Source organism: Protomyctophum bolini (genome assembly GCF_963924005.1).
Source record: "Protomyctophum bolini genome assembly, chromosome: 18".
Lineage (NCBI taxonomy): Eukaryota > Metazoa > Chordata > Actinopteri > Myctophiformes > Myctophidae > Protomyctophum > Protomyctophum bolini.
This window is the reverse complement of record NC_137879.1, coordinates 22037404-22056956: the sequence shown is the minus strand read 5'-3', so window position 1 is coordinate 22056956 and position 19553 is coordinate 22037404. Positions and strand designations below refer to the sequence as shown.

The following is a 19553-nucleotide window of genomic DNA, read 5'->3' as shown; positions in this document are numbered from 1 at the left end:
ATGAGGGGAATAGGAATTTGAATTGTGTTTTCAGGACGGATATTGCCTTTCAAGCATGAGGTCATTATTCTTTGCCTCGTTAACAACCATTCATGTGTCATCCATGAGACGCGGAATACCCGGAGGGAATTAGTACTGTAATTTTCACGTCTACACAAGCCTGCATGGAGCATACTAATCTCCCTTGTAGGTGAAAGACCAATGTAAAGGTATATCACAGCAATAATGGATTTAATGACCAGATGAAGTAATGATGTTTCATATCACAGTGTGGACCACCCACTGTGACGACACAGTCTTTTGATGTGGGGCCAGATTTGCGGTGGGTGGGTGGGTCGGGGGGGTGGGGGGTCTGTGAAGCTCATTGTCTGGGTTCTGTAATGGCAGTGCGGTGCCCTGAATCAGACTTTCCCTGCTCTGAGCGTACACAAACAGCCTCATTTGCTGAACCATTGCAGAGACGCAGTGATGACCTTGACTCATTTTTGTCTGCCCCTCTGTTCATTGTTGCATCCGTTGCCCTAACTGCCCCATATACGTATGCCGGTGGTCATCCTGCTTCAGTTTCTCACATTTCGTAACTCCACTTCTGTCAGTCAATGGCTTAAGTGTCTGTCTTTCTGCTTTGGTTTTCAGCTGCCAATTAAAAATACAAATAACCAATAACTGAGTGGCTAGGGTGAATACTAGCTACTTGGGCTCAAATGCCTGAAATGCGCGTCCCTGGTTCGATTCCCTGCCCGCCAGGCCATTTGCTGCATGACACTCCTCTACTTGCCCTCTCTCTGTATGTCTCTCCCCACTGTACTGTAGGCTCAGAAAAGCACACAAACTGTGGGGCACAACAAATCAAACCTTAAATCCTAATAATCAATAATCGCTGTCATTGTCCCAGTATAACCACTCAGCACTACTACCAATCAACAATCAACAGTCTAAAAGACAACAAATATTTCACCTAAGAAAATGTAGGGGGGGATTTACTGCTCTATGTATAAGTTTGGATATTATTGTCCCACAAATGTCGAATAAGTTAGGCAACTTACATGTCTAGATAATTATTTCTTTGTGTCTGTTGTCTTCTAATTGGCTCATCTGCACTTCCCTTTCCTGTTCCCTCCCACACATGCAATTAGAATCTGATTGCTACCAACACTTATTTCAGAAAATACAGCCTGGCCCAAAACTGGGTCACCACCAGCATTTTGTAAGCAAGTAGACAACGTGTATTTTTCAACTACACAATTCCCACCTCTCTCTTCAGAGAGAGAGAGAGAGAGAGAGAGAGAGAGACACACACACAAACACACACACACGTTTGTTTTAAACGATAAACTGTGCTTTTGCATTGAGGTGTTTGTGTTGAGCATTCAATTATTCATGGAATTACACTGGATTTGCTATGTAATTAACATTAGTCTCAGGTACTAGTTAGTGCTTTTGATCCTTCTACTTGTGCAATAATGAGAGACAGGCTATCACAAAGACATGTCCACTCTCATTATTTCCCCTCCTGCTCACGGTGTCAAGACCAGATTTCCACCTGAATGCTCTCCACCCACTTTTGCAGAGTCTTGCTGCTGACAGATGCCTGGCTGGCTATGTAAATACATCGGGCACAGAAACACCTGTTTGCCTTCTGGGAAGAACCTCGAAGTCAAACAGTCAAGAGACGGACAAATACTTTCAAGACATTTTGATGCTGATTGCTGTCTTGGATTGTTGCCAAAAGCTCTCCAAACGGCCCTTCCAGGCTGATCCCCAGCACTAAAATACCAGCATTCAGCTTTTGCACATTTTTTTTTATCACTAATGGGCAGTAACCTTTTATCTCTGGATTCTTTTGGATTTCAGATTTCGCATATAACATGCCTCAAAATAGGGAGGCCAGGTTGGAAGTAGTTAGGTCTGTCAGTATCTTTTATAAATATTTAACCCAAGAGTATGAACAAGAGCTTTGACTGAATACTAAATCGGATCCATTGAACACAGGTTATATTTTCCTTTTTTTATATATTTTTTATCCCACGATTTTGTAACCCATTTTTCACCCCTGTGCCAATCATCTACTGTGATCCTGGGCTCTACACACCCTCCGCCAACCTGGGGAGAGCAACGGACTTAACTCATGCTCCCTTCATGCCTGAGTGTCCAAGTTGCTCCTTTACACCTGACAGGGGGGAGTTTCCCTGGTTGGACGTAGCACGTGGAAGGAACACGTTATTCCAACCAGTTCCTTTCCCCTCCATCAGGCGCCCCGGCTGGCCAGGGGGAGGCAGTTTAGAGACCAGGATTACTGCATGTTTTAGTGAGGGTATCTACCCTAGGGGACACGGGGAGAACATGCAAACTCCACACAGAAAGGCCCTTTCGTCAACCCTTTCGCCAACAAGGTTATATTTTCCTGAAAAGTAACAGTTTGTTGGACAAGGGCCCCAACATGCATGATTTGGTACTTGGTCTTAACAGTACTGACGCATAAGTACATAGATCACTATATACTATACTATATACTTATACTGACGCATAAGTACATTACATAGATCAAGTAGTCCCTGTTCGCGAATGTCCTTTCAGTCTTAACTTGCCCTCAAGGTTGAAAGGTTGGGATTTAAATACAGGCTCTGTATCCCTGACTTGAGCCTAGTCTACACTCTACAGTCTACAGTGCTGATAGACGGTCCGAAACTTTACTGCACCTTAACTTAAAGGCTTTTTGTGGTCGGCAGGGTGGGGTACCTTCAAGCTGTTGTTTTTCTCCGGGAGGTCTTTAGCCTCCGTATTCCAACGGGAGCTGCTTTTTTAGCCTGTGGTGGTGGAATAGATTATTGGGGGAAGCGTTATATGGTCCTTCTTGTTGCTAAGCAACTATTGGAAAATATTTGTAACACCTACAAGTGTTTTCGCTGTGAGTGCAGTGACTGCAGTCAGAATGTGCCACAGAGAAGCCTACAGTGCTGTAAAAAGTGGTTCCCGGTGGACACATGAACTTAACCTTTCAGCACCTTTTGGGTATTATTAAAATCTCTATCACCTCTTTACCTTCTGTAAATCAAAGTCAATCCAGGTCGCACAACCATGGTGCTCGATGAGATTTTATTTTATTTTAAAATTATTATAATTTTTCTCTGAAAGCCACAAATGTGGCACGGTCATGATGAATTATGAATCGGACTTAACTTGGCACTGCTGAATGCTTCTCTCTCTGCTTCAAATAACTGATGTTCGGCATAGTGGCATATTGGTGTTGATAAGTGGTTTGGTGGATTGGCATGACCATCTGCATCAAACTGCGTTGATGTGTAAATCATAATTGTATCAAAGTGTGTGCGTGTGTGTGTACTGTTATTTACAGTATGCATACACACAGTATTGTGCATATATACTCAAACGTAATGTCTGAATTTGGGTTTTGTTACCCTTATCCTTATCACATAATTATTCCACGCACAGTAAGTGAGTATTCGTCACCTCCCTTGTCCTGTAATAACACAGGTGTGCCTGCCATGAAGGAGCTCTTTGTTGTTTGTTGAACCTTCCATCGCTATCTTTCTCTTTCTCCTGAGATGAACTATCTGACTGCTGAACACACCAAAGGATAGGGAACCAAACAATATGTTTCCTCAATATGTCATCACCAATGCCCCTTTTTTCTTCCCGTCTCTCCCATCTCTCTCCACACACACACACACACAGGAGCCTGGCCCAGCCAAGGTGACTGTGACCGGCAGTGGCGTTGGCGGAGGAGGTAGCATCCCCTGCCTTCCCAGCAGCATCGCCAGTGCTGAGCGAGTGCCGACCAGCCGCGCCAGCCTGTGGCAGGAAGAGGCCCGCTGGAGCCGCACCACCATCCCCTGCAGCCGCAGCGCGTCCTGCCTCAGCCAACTGAGCCAGAGCCCCCCTGGGGTCCCCGTCAGCACCCAGGATGGTGAGGACACAACCATACAGTCACATCATGTACAACAAAGAATCCTGAGAGTCCTCGCAGAGTTACATTTAACAAGCAGGACTTTTCCGTGTAGTATACTGTATGTAAGAAAAGGCATGACGTGTAGGGCAGTCATGATGATTATGACATTTTTCAATGTCTGTGACAAAGGCAGATGAATTGAAGAGTCTGAATGGTCGTTTAGAACTAGTCTTTTGCTAAGGAGCTCCTTAGCTTGGCTGACATGCTGTGTAGGGGGTGGGAGAAGCATTCTGTCACCTGCCGCCTCTTCGTAGTGTGACCAGCTGCCATGTGTTCATTTGGAACACACATCTACCCCGTTACTCCTCTGTCTCTGTGTTTCCCCAGATGGAGGCACTGTGAGCACCGGGCGGAAGGTGCGGGTGGAGAGCGGCTACTTCTCCCTGGAAAAGAACAAGACGGAGCCCTCTGCACAAGCCGTGCAGCCTCCTCAGCACCTATCCCTGTCCTCGTCGCTGTCCTCCCCCACCACGGGAGCCCCCAACCACAGGTACAACTCAGAGTCGGACCCCCACGCCTCCCCTTGCTACACCTCCCCAGACCCCATCCCCTCCCCAGGTTCCCTTCTGTCCCCCACCTACTCCACCATCAGCTCCTCCCAGAGCTCACTGGACTCAGAGCCCAGCAGCGCGCCCAGCTGGGATGGGCGTGCTGGTGGTGGCGGTGGTGGTGGCGGCGGCGGGGGAACAGGAAGCAGCAGAGCGGGACGACCTGGCAGGGAGTACGCGGTGCTGTCAGACGCGCCGCGGGCTCGCAGGCTGAGCTACCGCGAGGCGTTCCGCTCGGAGAAGAAGCGGCAGGAGCTGAGGGCGCGGACAAGGAGTCCCGGACGGGAGGAGGTGGCCCGTCTGTTTGGGCAGGAACGCAGGTGAGAGGTCAATGGACAGATGGAGCCATGCACAGCACGCTGGAACTAAGGCTGCACATCGGGCCCATACTCAGCGTATTGTGACCCTAAACCAGTGATTCTCAAGGACCCCCAGTTTGATATGTATTAAGGGCCACCATTAGATACAATTATTTCTGGGACGCCAATATTAATATCCTCAGTTATTTTAACTCTGAGAGTGTACAAATGGAACAAATTCAATGGAACCATTTGATTCCATTTGTACACTCCGAGTTACAGACCCGTAAGGGGGAATCTGGTTTCAAACCATCAATCAATGTAGCTGGGTGACCCTCTGGAACCCTCTCAAAGACCCTTTGGGGGTCCCTAGACCTCATGTTGAAAACCACTGCCGTAAACCACACAGACGTTCAGAAACGTAAATGCTGATCCTCCTACGAATGACGGTCGAAAACCCTCTGTAAACACATTAAGGGTATAACTGATTGTTAACTTCATGCACAACCCTACATTTGGTGCCATGAAGAAATGATGGTGTGCAATGATTTCCTACATGGTTGGGATCATTCCCCACAATCAGAATTTCTGTCTTCTAGCACCACCTTGTGGCTATTATCTTTTAGGCACTGCAATTTCTTAACTACAAAAAAATAATACCACTGCCTTAGCTCGGCAGTGAGTTACAGTGATTTAAGTGCATGTGTTATTTTGCGCTCTTTTTCTATTTGTCTCTGTGCCTCTTGCTACTTTTGCTATTTTTGGTTTTGTTGTCTTAATCTCTTGCAGGGAGCTTCTGAACTGAGCTTTCCGGAGCCTCTGCTCTTCCAAACCCTTCCATCCCTGTCCTACTGCTGTGCCCTGCTGGTCACGTCATTTAATCTGTGCACTCCCTCAAATCTCTAAAAACACACACACAAACACACACACACACACACACACACACACACAGACTCTGGAATCTGGTTTAAATGCATACACGCACGCTCACTAACTTGATTGATTGATACACTTTGAATTTCACTCATGCAAACACACAAACCCTAATGGGTTCCCTGTCGTCAGTTAATGCTGGTGAAACCACCATTGCAGCAGCGACTGGGATCTTCTCTGTTCTCCACTGCAGTGACTCTCCCTCCTCTTCTCCTTCTTCTTCATTTAAAGTTTGATCTCTCTCTCTACATAACACACTGTTCCTTCATACCTTCACATACCTCTGGGTGGTGGGTTATTCCTCTTGGGGATCATCTGTGTATGTCTATACTTTGCCATATGTGAAAGGAACTGTGTGCCAGAATCGGAGATAGTCGTTAACGTTATTTGTACATTGTGTGCACACTGCAGTGTGTGCCCACTCTGCATTCACATTGAAATGATTTTGGTGCAGATATTGATTTTGGCTCATAGTTACTTCCATGTCTTTCTCTGATCTCAGTTTATGCTGGCTGAGTTGTAGGCTAGTGATGCAGTGCAGCTTGTACTATATGAACAACCAATATGCTATGGCTGGTCCCTTGCATTTTCACTGGGTTATCAGTTGGTTTGCTGCAGAAACTGATCTTTATAGAAATTAATATACAGTAAATACTTAGTTACGTTTCTTTAACCACTTAAACCCTACTTCTTTGACTGGGTCCCAAGGTTGGCTTGTAGATCTGCTATTTTTGCGGAATGTTCACCTCTTATCACATTCGCGTAATAGGGACACTAGGGTTCATGTGGTTAATTTAGCTAAGTTTTCTTCAATCAGGCAATTTGTGGCCTCATTTATATATAGATATGTACTGTAGTGTACTGTGGGTTTTAGTATGTCCAACTAAAAGCAGCGTCTTGTTGATGTCTCTCAGGCGTTCACAAGTAATCGGCCGATTTGAGGACGGTCAGCATGTGGAGCATATGGACACAAGCTCCTCCACTGAGCCCTCGTCTACGACCACCTCCACCCAGAGACAGGGCCGCAGCGAGAGACGCTACCTCGCTGGCAAACAGGTGTGCTAACAAATCTTTGAGAGTCTGTAATTTTGCCCTGAAAAAGTTGGTGACATCCGCTCTATTTTCTATTCATTTTCAGCACTATTAGACGGAAACATTTGGGAATTGTTGGAACCAACATTTCTATCATGACAGATTCTAATTTTGCATGATTGTATAATGTTACTTTGGTTATTTGATATTTATTTGTCTTGATGCCAGGATTTGATCAGATCTCCCTAGGAAGAGATTCTTGATTCTAATCGGTCTACCTGATTATGTAATGTTGAATAAAAACAAGTTGTATTTAAGTGAATAACATCAAAACAAAACTCAGAAAGCAGTGAATGAGGTTCATATAGCTTGATTCTTAACGCTTCTTCTGCTGTGGAATTTAAAAAATAATGGTGCTAGAGTGCCAGCAGATGAGGCAGATTTTACTCTGAAAAGCCCCGCCTTCATTACACCCCAAAACCGGGAGGCATAATCTTCCATTCTTACCTCACGCTGGTACCAATTGTATCAATAAAAATGTAGTGTTAAAACAGAACTGTTAATGTGTAATATGTTACATTAAATGCATGACATCCAACCATATGACAATTTTGCGTTGTGATGTTTTTTTTAGGATATGTCATTGGACTCTGCGAAGGAACGCTCAGTGCCGGATGTGTCCAGCAACATACTGGCCAACGTCAGAAGAGCCAAGTCCCTCGACCGCAGAGACACAGAGTCCTCTATGACGGTGAGTGTATTCACGTTTTTGATTATTAAAAGGCCTATTTATTTATTCAGCATTTGAGCCACGGACCACCATTTCATGAGATTTGGCCTCTCGGACCACAAAGTCACAAACTTAGAATATTGTGCTGTCGTTGAATAAGATTTTGTCCACAATTCCATGCTGATTGATTGAATGTTATTCAGTTTGTAGAACTAAGACTTATTTACATCATGGTCCTCCATTTTCAATTCATCAGAACATTTAAAGACGCACAAATATACACTTCTATAAAGAAATGAAAAAGGAAATCATCATATACTGTACAGTTAAAGAATTGCAGCTGAGAGCGGCTTTGTAGGAGTCTAGGGATACTACATTTCTTAATGGCTGTTGGTAGGGCATTTTAGTAGCATAGGAGCAAAAGGAATTTAACCCCTTGTTTGAGCGATAACAGGCAAACACTGATACCAAGTACACTACAAAGATCCCCGGGGGAGCCAATCAAAGAAGTAGGATTTACGTGGTTAAAGAAACGTAACTAAGTATTTACTGTAAATTATAATGTAGAAATGTTTCTACATTCTCAAATTGTGTGGACTTCTTGTAAATTGAGTAATGCAGAGAATAGGAACAATAATTTAACTATTGAGAGCGTAAATGAAACCGGTTATCAACTCTCTATCATTTAGCTGGGAACCACATGGAACCCCCTCAAGGACCACTGGTTGGAAACCACTGGAATAAAGCATGTGTAACCAATACAAAATCTGAAGAATAATTGTCTTGGAACCCTTGGAGTTCCCTTGAGGACGCCGGAGGCGCTCCAAACCTCAGTTTGAAAACCTCTGCCTAAGGGGAGGTACTGAATGTATTTAACCACCGACTGAGTGCTGTGGTATTTTGATTCCATCATCAGCATATGTAAACAGCTTAATTATGCTCCTTAATTACTGGGAACACAGATAATGCATGCTAATAGTTCTAACTAGAAACTACATTTCGCGGAAATTTTAATGTTTGGCTGCAGCTCGCCAAGTCTGTGAAAACAAGTGTTTTGTAAATTGCAATTTGACCCACTTCCGGCGGTGAAATTGACTTACGGTCATTACCATTGGATTCCTCATACCCATAAAGTGGGTCTCTATGAACAGATCCACTTCCAGGTTGCACCATTGAACTCCACACCCCTCAGTGGGTGAAGTTTCAAATCTCTTTGGTTTCAAGGCAATCAGACAAACCGGAAGTAGGAAGTAAAAAACGAAGTTGTACATTTTTATGAAAATGGAGACCTGTAGCATGCTGGGAACTAGTACTCTAGTTGAGCGGTTACTAATTCAAACATAATTTGAATGTAATCATAATCAGTGTAGATAAGTGACAGAAGATGCTCACTAGGTAGATTGACTTTTGAGGCTAGCAATAGGGTTTTTGAGTGTGCAACCACTCCTCCTATAGACAGCTATGTTTGTCCCTGGCTGGGTCTGTCTGTCTGAGCACGAAATAGTGTTTGGTTTGGTTTTCACAACCAAGTGTCACTGTTGCGCAGTCTAACACACACATATTAAGTTACTAGTGTATATATGATGATTTGGGGTGTTACAGTACAGTACAGTAGAGGGACCCCTAGCTGTGGACCCCCACACGGTAACTGTCATTTCTCAACCGTTTTGGACACAGGGCGGCTCACCTGAACCGGGGCGGCACCTACCGGTACTATACTATACCAAATTCATAACCGTCATAACACATCCACACTAGCATGTTTTCATTTCAAAGGTTATAGCACCTTTTCAGGAATAATCTTTGTCCATACTCCACACCTGAAAACGTGCCACCCACGCCTATTGCAATTGACATTTGACAGCCATGACAACATCAATGATACACTATTCAATGAAACAAGTTAGTGACTGCACGTTTCAGTAACCAAGTAAATGTTTGACAACGCTTGTAGGTTCAAAGAATTCAAAGTTCTGTTGATGTAGTTTGTGGATTTAGCTAATTTCAGGTAACAATAGTTTTTGTCTGTGCTGAAAGGCACAAAATCCTGTCATAGTATTTGGTCACAACCAGGCCTAGAATTGCATCATTTTAGGGGCAAGGTTTTGAAAACAAAACGCCTGCGGTCTCCGAGGCTAGGGCAAGGCCTCTTGGACTTTGTCAAAAGAAAGTGTGTGGGCCTGGGCTGGCCGAGCGGTCCAGGCACCTAGGCTGGTAATCCAGCCTGACAGTGTGTCGCGGATTCAAGTCCCGATCCCGACTACCTTTTCTGTGTGTCTTCCCCCCATCTCTCTCCCCCTTTCCTGTCAAGCTACTGTTAATATATCAATAAAGGCAAAAAAAAAGCCCCAAAAATATCTTAAACAAAGGAAAGTGTATGAATGTGTGGAGGGGGGCAGGAGGGTCCTAAAAAGCCACTAAGCTACTATTACTTACTTTCCTCAGTCAAGGTGTCTTGTGGGCACCCTTGAAAGCACTAAGGGAAGGATGTGCCCAATTGTGCACTGCTTCACAACATACATATTCATTTTGCCCAGCTGAGCAGCTGCATTACATATATAAGTACGCCGATGGGCACCCTCGCCTCATTTTGTTGTAGCTCCTTCAAAGCGTGCCTCCTGTGCATGTAGGCAGTACTACCATTATACTGTAACATACTGAATTGAACTGCACAACATCTGCTAATTTGTTATCCAGATTTAATTCATCACTAGTGGTCAAGACCCAATCAGGAAGTGAACTTGGGTGTTTGACTCATCTTTTTCAAAAGGTCTCTGTTAACACCCGTCCAGACTAACGTGCAATGCCAGAAGAGTCAGAAGAAAATGGCATCAGCCAGGGCTGGACTGGCCATAGGACGTACTGGGCATATTCCCGGTGGGCCGCGACCGTAGGGGGCCGCCATGATATTAAAAAAAAATAATAATAATAAAAAAAAGTCAACAAACGGGGTAAATAGTCACAGAAAAGTAGAAAAAAACCTGAATAGTGCTAAGAAAATGTATTGCTCAAAGAAACTAGGATGACGGGTAAACATCAAACCAAGCATCTATCTAAAGAACATTCTATCTAGCATTCGTGATCGAGCAAAAACCACTCAAACAGCAAGGGTTAGCAAGTGACCTGAGGGGTGTCCAGGGCACTGTGTGTGCAGTAAGCATTGGTCTGTCAGTGACCTGAGGGGTGTCCAGGGCACTGTGTGTGCAGTAACCATTGGTCTGTCAGTGTGCAGTTGGTCAAGTGACCTGAGGGGTGTCCAGGGCACTGTGTGTGCAGTAAGCATTGGTCTGTCAGTGTGCAGTTGGTCAAGCTGGCGAAAGATGCAGCTGCTGACCCTCCTTCCAATTCCAACACCACATGCATGTATAGACACATATGTAAGAACTGACACACTCAGAAACGGATATACACACATACACCAGTCATGTACAACGCCACCCACCCTCCGCCCCCGATATAAATAGCCAGTCGGGGACCTGTTACAGCCACAGTAGTGTGTATACACATGAGAGGCTGACACCGTGAGACAGATTGTCTGCCTATGAAGGGTGTGGAGTGTGAAAAACGCACTCAGCCATCAGAATGACTCTCTGCCAGACCATACCAGCTCACCTGAAGCTCAACAAAAACAAGGTACTGCTATTTGGGTCTGAAATGGATGGTTTACTTTTCTGAGTCTATGAACAGGTTTGAGCTTGGTTTGACTGGTCTGGGGGGAAGCAGTTAGTTTAGGTTTCACAGGATCCTGCTGTCAGGTCAGAGAGAGACCAGTGCATTTTGTTGCTATGAGAGACCAGTGCATATTGTTGCTATGAGAGAGACCAGTGCATATCGTTGCTATGAGAGAGACCAGTGCATATCGTTGCTATGAGAGACCAGTGCATATCGTTGCTATGAGAGACCAGTGCATATTGTTGCTATGAGAGACCAGTGCATATTGTTGCTATGAGAGACCAGTGCATATTGTTGCTATGAAAGACCGTTGCTATGAGAGAGACCAGTGCATATCGTTGCTATGAGAGACCAGTGCATATTGTTGCTATGAGAGACCAGTGCATATTGTTGCTATGAAAGACCGTTGCTATGAGAGAGACCAGTGCATATCGTTGCTATGAGAGACCAGTGCATATCGTTGCTATGAGAGACCAGTGCATATTGTTGCTATGAGAGACCAGTGCATATTGTTGCTATGAAAGACCGTTGCTATGAGAGAGACCAGTGCATATCGTTGCTATGAGAGACTAGTGCATATTGTTGCTATGAAAGACCGTTGCTATGAGAGAGACCAGTGCATATTGTTGCTATGAGAGAGACCAGTGCATATCGTTGCTATGAGAGAGACCAGTGCATATCGTTGCTATGAGAGAGACCAGTGCATATCGTTGCTATGAGAGAGACCAGTGCATATCGTTGCTATGAGAGACCAGTGCATATCGTTGCTATGAGAGACCAGTGCATATCGTTGCTATGAGAGAGACCAGTGCATATCGTTGCTATGAAAGACTAAAGTGATGGATGGTGACCACATCAGTGGACTGATGTTTGCTAAAATGTGTGCTGCAAAATCCTACACAAACATTTTCAGTAAATGTGTAAAAATGTACCTGTGCTGCAATGGATCCAATGTAGTTAATAGTTATTTAGTTACAAGCCCTTCTTATACTTTTCATTGGTTAAATGCAAATAAAAACCACAGACCATCTTAACCAGTAACCACTTTAAATTTGGTGTCCCTATTTTGGTCAAGATAAATATGCAGATCTATGATTTCACAACAATGCATCGTGCCACATTGTAGATTGGCCATTTTCGCTACTGTAATACAACCAAGCGTAATCTATGGACATAATTTATGAAAAGAAAAACCTGTCTCTATCGTTGCTGTCGGGCAGACAGCGACGATAGAGAGACAGGGTTTTCTTTTACCGTATTTTATTTCTTTATATTATTCTAGAGCCAGGTGTAAAGTTAAACCAGTGAAAAAATGCTGTCTTTAAAACAAAATATTCACAAACAAAATGACATTATTGATCCCAATTTGGGGTTTTGAAACATTGTGAAGTTTTGTATGTTTTGTATGTTTATTTACTTAATATTTGTATTTAAAGGACCACTTCACCACTTTTCAAACTATCTTCATGTAATAGGTCCTCACTAATAATCATGATAAAATGGCACCATTTTTTTTCAACTCAGTCTGTCTCATAGGAGGGCTGTGGGCAGTCCACCAGTGACATCGTTAGGCAGATTTCTTTTTTTAATATAGATTTTTATTATCGTGAGAAAGGTGGCTTTCATTTTTGCATTGCAACTTCTATTAGCTTTGATTCCCCATTGATGATGTCACTGGTGGGCGGGTTTCTGAACTGCCCACAGCTCCCCTTGAGACACAATTTCTTATCATTTTTATCATCATTATTAGTAAGGACCTATTTATATGAAAATAGGTTGAAAAGTGGTCCTTTAAATATAATTGAGATATTGTGATATATCTCCTTATGAATATTATGTCCTTTAGGCTAACACCTGTCATCATCAGTACTGATCATCATCCTGACTTGTCTTCCCTCTAGCCTGATCTGCTTAACTTCAAGAAAGGATGGATGGCCAAACTTTACGAAGACGGCATGGTAATTGATCACTTGAACAAACTAACAAAAAAAATCACTTCACTTTCCCTGTATAGAACTCTATAAACCTCAGTCTTGATGTCATTTGACTGGAGGACTGCTAGAATCCAACTAATAACGTTGTCGTTTCCTCAGTGGAAGAAACACTGGTTCGTTCTTACAGACCAGAGTCTGAGGTACTACAAGGACTGCATAGCTGAAGAGGTACGTCTGTTTAACGTCCTTCACCTACTGTTCCTTAACTATGGCCTCAATTGTGTTAATCCCATTGTCCTATTCTGTGCCCACCAGGCTGCAGACTTGGATGGTGAGATCGACCTGTCGACATGTTACGATGTCACGGAGTATCCCGTCCAGAGGTACTATGGCTTCCAGATCCTGGTGAGTGTTGTTTTCAGAATATCACCACATAATCCCATACCATCAATCACTGGTGAAGATGCTTAACCACATGAACCCCTATTCTAGGGGAGAACATTCAGCTAAAATAGCCGTGAACTTGTAGATCGGCGTGTAGAGAGAAAAAAGGAGCAGACTTAGTATAGACCCTGAAGGGGACGTAGTGTATACGGTATAGGATTCACGTCGTAGTATATAGGGTACAAGTGGTTAAGGTAAAACGTGTAGGTATCACTGCGTCGCTGTGCTGTGACCTGCCAGTCTATAAACGGCCCAGAGACAGCATACTGTACACTACGACTGTGGGTATCAGGTTTTGCCATTTCTCTTTTTAAAACAATTCTTTGTCTCTGAAGGATGTCACTTGACCTGTCATCCCTCTGACAGACTGACATCATGGGGTCTAAATCTGCCCAAGAGTTGCCACCCTCGAATATCCCTCTCAAAACACGTTTCACTTAATCATAAGCAACATAACATGACAACATGACAACATGACCTAACCTTCCGCATTGAGAAAAAAAACCTGCTGTGCAACTGCGTTCACTTTGCTAAACTCCCCCTCTTGTTTTGGAAAAACAAAATATGTATGGGCTTTAAGGCTTTACACACTGACAGCTAGCTATGCACTTCTCCGGTGTCCTTATTTATGGGTTCACAGTAAGAATCAGAAGGATGCTCATACAGTAGCATCAACGAGTCAAACATTTCATCACTTTGCTAAAAGACATGCTGGTCCGGACGGCTGACGTAGCCGTCTGGACACCTACAGTAGGCTGGGAATGCCACCTGACAGCGTGTCACGGGTTACACTCCCAATCCCAAAATATCTTATATTGTATATATATCTTCCCTTCTTCTCTGGAATCCTGCCTCAAAGCAGACCAGAGGTCGTTCCCTAATGTCATGCATCAGTAGGCAGGAACTGGGGATGGCAACGAAGGACGAAGTCTGGCGTGGCATTGTGAAATCCATGATCTCGACCGCGTTAGAAAAATGATGATGATGATCGATAAAAGGCATGGATGGTTTCTGGGGTATGGCAAAAAATAGAGTAGCAGAAGGGATCAACTTGGGTTTAGTGACATGAAATTAATAACTCCAGTATTTATAACTATTCCCCGTTACGTCCAGACTGGATGGGGGTTAGATTTAGGATCAGCACAGAACCAAAAACACATTGTAATCTGCATAAACTAAATGGGACACAGTTCCTGTTTTTCCTTTTTTTATTAAGACAGATGCAGACTGGGTAGGCGAATCACAGGACAGGGAATCCCTGCAGGATTTGAATTTAGGCCAGCAGTAGTACACATGGTTCCAGAGACCATTCCAGACACCTCTGGTTCCGGAGAAGCTTCCAGGCACCTCCGTTTGTGAAATCCATATTATACTGTACTGTAGTTAACCTCGCCATGAATTTTAAACATTCTGACATCTTGCAAGCAAGTATCAGCAAAGGAAACAAAAGTGGGGGAAAAGCTGCATAAACGCTTGGTGATCAGAAAGCACAACCTCATTTCACTGTTCATGGAAAAGCTGTGAACTTCAATACTGTTGATGAAATCACTGTAAGAGTTCTTGAAATGCATATTTGGTTTTAATCACACTCAGTCCAACTCCAATATGTAGTTATTTATTCCATAATCACCCAATATGACTGTACCAGTTATATTGTGGCACAAATCCCCTGAACAATGTGGAGGTACAAAAACAGACTAATGCTTTTGACACCCTGTTGTCATCCCTGCAGAGCAAGGAGGGGTCGTGGACACTGTCGGCCATGACCTCGGGAATCCGTCGCAACTGGATTCAGGCCATCATGAAGAATGTGAGGCCCACCATTGCCCCCGATGTCACCCGGTAAGCCTCCGAGGGTGGCTTACAGATTGAAACTTCACCATTGGAAAACATGACAGCTGTTTCTTTTGCTTTTTTCTCATTAATCTCTCTCTTCTTCACCCTCCTCTCTGCTCTCTCTCTCCCACTTTTCTCTCTTCCCTGCCTCAACCAACCTCAATTCCAGGAAAAACATCTCTCTGAAACTGTCCGTTCTGAAGCCCAGGTTGGAGTTGCTTGTGTGTTGAATATATAAACACCCCCCCCTCCCAAACAGTGATGTAATGCCTCAGTAATGTCTGTCCTGGCGTGTTTGTCGTCCCAGCCCGTGTCATGTGATTGTTGAGTAATGTCTTGCTGTCAGTCGCCAAGCCGCAGAGACTTGACGGCCCCACACACCGCTGCCCTATCAGTCAACTGTAGGATCATCCACCAAGCTGCCAGGAACTCAATCCATACTAATTGATATTATTGATTCCCGACAGTAACGTGGCAATTAACAACAGCGTATCATTTCTTACAATGATTACAATGGCAGCACAGAAGATAGCAGAAGAATACAATACAAGTCTCAACAAATAAAAATTGAACTAAACACAAACATTAAACCTATATATAGGTTTAATTAAGGTTCAAAAAATAAGTATAGATGGAATCTCTCAAATAGATTACTCAAACCCTCAACATTCCTAATCTCTCAACGTTAGCCTATGTCTTTAATAATGAACATTATAGTCAGGTTTGGGAACAATCACAGCTGTCACTAAGGGAGTAGGAAGTTAACAGCTGGGGAAGTATTTTGTTACAGCTCTATGCTCCACAGCAACAGAAGTATTCCTATCTTACCTCACTGTTTTTTGTGATGTACATTGTTGAGTCTTGTCTTAAACAGAAATTCAACATCATATTTATGTCCTGCCCTACAAAAAGCAGTAACTACTATTTTAAATATCAAGGGTCATAACAAGTATTTGATCATTCAATACTAAAACAATGATACGCTATCAAATGTACGGAGTATACTGTGCTCAGTATATGCAGCAGGGCAAGAGGCCATCGTCATTTTCTGTTCTTTTCACTACTCTGCTATGGTAATTACTGCTCTTTGTTTTTGTAAGGCAGTAAGGTATCCTATACATGCTTTGCGCTTCACAAACCAATGAGTCACACACCTTGCCGTGCCAGAGTCTGTTCCCTCCAGGGGGAATGTGTGATATTTTTGGCATTTCCTCACAGACGCCCAACAGATACCTCGTCCTTATTCTGGGGTTGTGCCCCCTCTCCTTAGCTCCTCCTTTTACTCTGCCACCTCCACACAACACGATGGAAATAGATTGTTCAGTCAGGCTTCGTTTTTAGCTCCGCAACAGTAAAAGTGCCAACCTGCAGTGTCCAAATGACTGCAAACACATTCCCCCCATATGGCTACTGTGTAAACGGGAATGGACACGGAACCCACAGCCTGGCAACTGCAGGAGAGCCAACAGGCTGCTTAAGTCTCACGAGTCACATTACATATGTGGACACTAAGACTTGATTTATACTTTGTTGCATGCTGGTGTCGTGCACTGAAAATAGCCGGTCTACAAGCTCACAGCGTGTCACACTGCGACACGTTGTGAGCTTGTAGATCGGCCCTTTTTCGTGCAGGAACTGACACATAGCCGAGCATAACGGGACTTAAGTGGAAGGCAGAAGCTGCTTTGATCCAGACGTGCAATTGGCTGAACTAATGACGGTTTTAGTGTTTTGATATGATGCAAAATCATATAATTGCTCATTAAAATGCACTTCAGGGATGCCGCACTGCTAAAAATGTGTGCGCTGATGTATGCCTGTTGACCACCAAGGTATTGTGAGTAGCTTGAGTTCTTGGAAATGTTGCTTTATCATTGGCCAATTATTTGCCACCCTCGAACCATGCAATCAGGTTTTTCCGTTACTAATTCTTACTCTCGCTGCCTTCAGATCACTCCCAGAGGAAAAGGCCACAGGTCGGGTGGTGTTGGAGCCATGTCTGCAGCCCTCCCCTGAGACCAGTCCCAGTCCTGAATCTCCCAGAGTAGACATCCACACACAGCCACCTGGGATCAATGCCTCTGTCCCTGCTTCTGAGCCACGCAAAAGTCGGGTCCGCGAGCGCAGACGAGATGGCCGCTCCAAAACCTACGACTGGTCTGAGTTCAAAGAGGGACAGATTGAGAAGCCCAAGATGGTCAGAGCGGACACAGTGGACCTCAGCTCCACGTCCTCGGCAACAACAACCACCTCTTCTTCCTCCTCGTCCTCCACTTCTTCCCCAGCATCCTCGCCTGTCTCAAACTCAAACGCCTCTTCTTCTCCCCAGACCTCTTCTTCTGTCTCGGCTCCCGCGCTGCCTCACACTGCAGCTCCGGGGGAGCACGTGCTTCAGCATACCCCGCCCAGCGTCGCTCACACGCCAAACACAGTCACAGTCACAATGACTAGCGTGCTAAACAGCACGGTAGGGGTTCATTCACGGATACCTGAGCCCCAAGATCAAGGTAAGATGGAGGTGGACCACCCAAGCCATGAGCCCAGTGGAGACGGCTGTGGGCAGAGGGTTGACAGAAGCTCAGATGTCCATGTAGAGATTGAGCAGCGCTGGCATCAGGTGGAGACAACTCCGCTAAGGGAGGAGAAGCAGGTGCCCATCTCCTCACCTGTAGGAAACTCCAACTCTGACAGACTACCTGCACACGAGCTAGCGGCTCTGCTAGACAAAGAGGTAGGTTTCCTAGATGGTTCAGGGAATGTTGTTTGTTTGGTGCCATTTTAGTTTTAAATACTGAACTGTGAAGAGATTGCAAAACTATTGTAATGAGGCTGTATATTTTTTGTCAGAAAATAAAGAGTCATACACTGTATCATCGTTAAATCACAACACACGCCAAGAGACGTTATATACAGAATTACTGTAGATATCTGACTATGTCTCACGTATAGGGTGCAGTTTTGTCGTCAAAGGTATTGATTAGCCCATTGATTATCCGTTGTATTAGGATGAGACTGATGAAGTAAGGCAAATATCCATGCAGGCAGCTCAGTTCAGGTAGCCCTGACCTGGTGGCTCAGTCACATAGTATATGCATGCAGATGTATGTGTGACTTCATGTATTGAATATATAGACGCTGCACTGTGTCTGCTATTTCACTACCTTCACTTTGCCATGCTTCCAGTACTGTACAACAAAACTGAAAGTGTGTGTGTGTCTCTCCACACTGATTAGTTGGGACAGAAGCAGAAGGAGCTGGATCAACTGCAGGAACAGAACAACCGTCTGCAGGAGCAACTACAGGATGCTCGAGGGAGAGAACGAAGTGCCAGAGAGGGCTATGTTCTACAGGTACCTCTTTCATCAAGCAGGAGAGGATTGGTTCAATTACATGTTTTTTGTTTCTACAAGTTCAATACAATGTATACAGTACATACTTTATAGGAAATTTGTTTGAAATAAGATTTGTGTGTGGCTATTGTTAATATTAACTTTAACCCTGGTGTCCCTAATTTGGATGTCATTTTTTAAAAATGGTGGGAATAGCAGGTCTAAAGCTTACTTGAGCTTGTTGATCAGCTGTTTTCACCATGTGACGTGACACCATTGTATGATTGTGTATAAGAAAGGGTTAAATTCTACTAACAGGTGTTGGGCTTATCTCTAAAATGGATGGATGCATGGATGTGGTGTTCTTACTGTAGCATGAATTTTCACTAACTTTTTTGTGGAGTTTCACATCTCGTGGGGGAATAATTGGTTTGGATTGATATGCTCAAGGTAAGATACTTGGCCAGGAAGCCTTGCGCTGTGCTTTTTCCTGTCACCAATGGTTGTCTGTCCCTTCTCAAGCTTGTTTTGTGCATGTGTATGTGGGTGATGCATGGTTTCTCTAATGACTTTACATCACGCATGTTTTCTTTCTAAAGTGAAATCACATTGTATAGTGCAGGAACAGTATTTTTCGTTGGGTAACATCACATTCACCATTTGGGGTGGGACGCAAGAAGTAAGTGATGGTACAGTATTGATGTGAGCACCCTTCATCTGTTCACCTTCAGTGTTTACTTTTCCATATTACTTCTACCCACCCACTTCTAAGTTTTCTGTGTTCCACCCTGTTTTGTTATTCAACCTCTTCACCTTCACATAACCC

At 44.1% G+C, this 19553-nt stretch overlaps 1 protein-coding gene across 1 annotated transcript in view; it reads left to right on the top strand.

The window, feature by feature from the left end:
• LOC308333191 (myosin phosphatase Rho interacting protein) overlaps positions 1-19553 on the top strand; it is a 68325-nt gene that overhangs the window by 37286 nt on the left and 11486 nt on the right. The window contains exons 6-16 of the mRNA XM_080789404.1: positions 3697-3928; positions 4298-4838; positions 6665-6806; positions 7417-7533; positions 13086-13142; positions 13278-13346; positions 13434-13523; positions 15295-15404; positions 15568-15606; positions 17349-18129; positions 18632-18748. Coding sequence (XP_080645530.1) covers positions 3697-3928; positions 4298-4838; positions 6665-6806; positions 7417-7533; positions 13086-13142; positions 13278-13346; positions 13434-13523; positions 15295-15404; positions 15568-15606; positions 17349-18129; positions 18632-18748 — 2295 coding nt within the window. The remainder of the gene's footprint in view (positions 1-3696; positions 3929-4297; positions 4839-6664; positions 6807-7416; positions 7534-13085; positions 13143-13277; positions 13347-13433; positions 13524-15294; positions 15405-15567; positions 15607-17348; positions 18130-18631; positions 18749-19553) is intronic.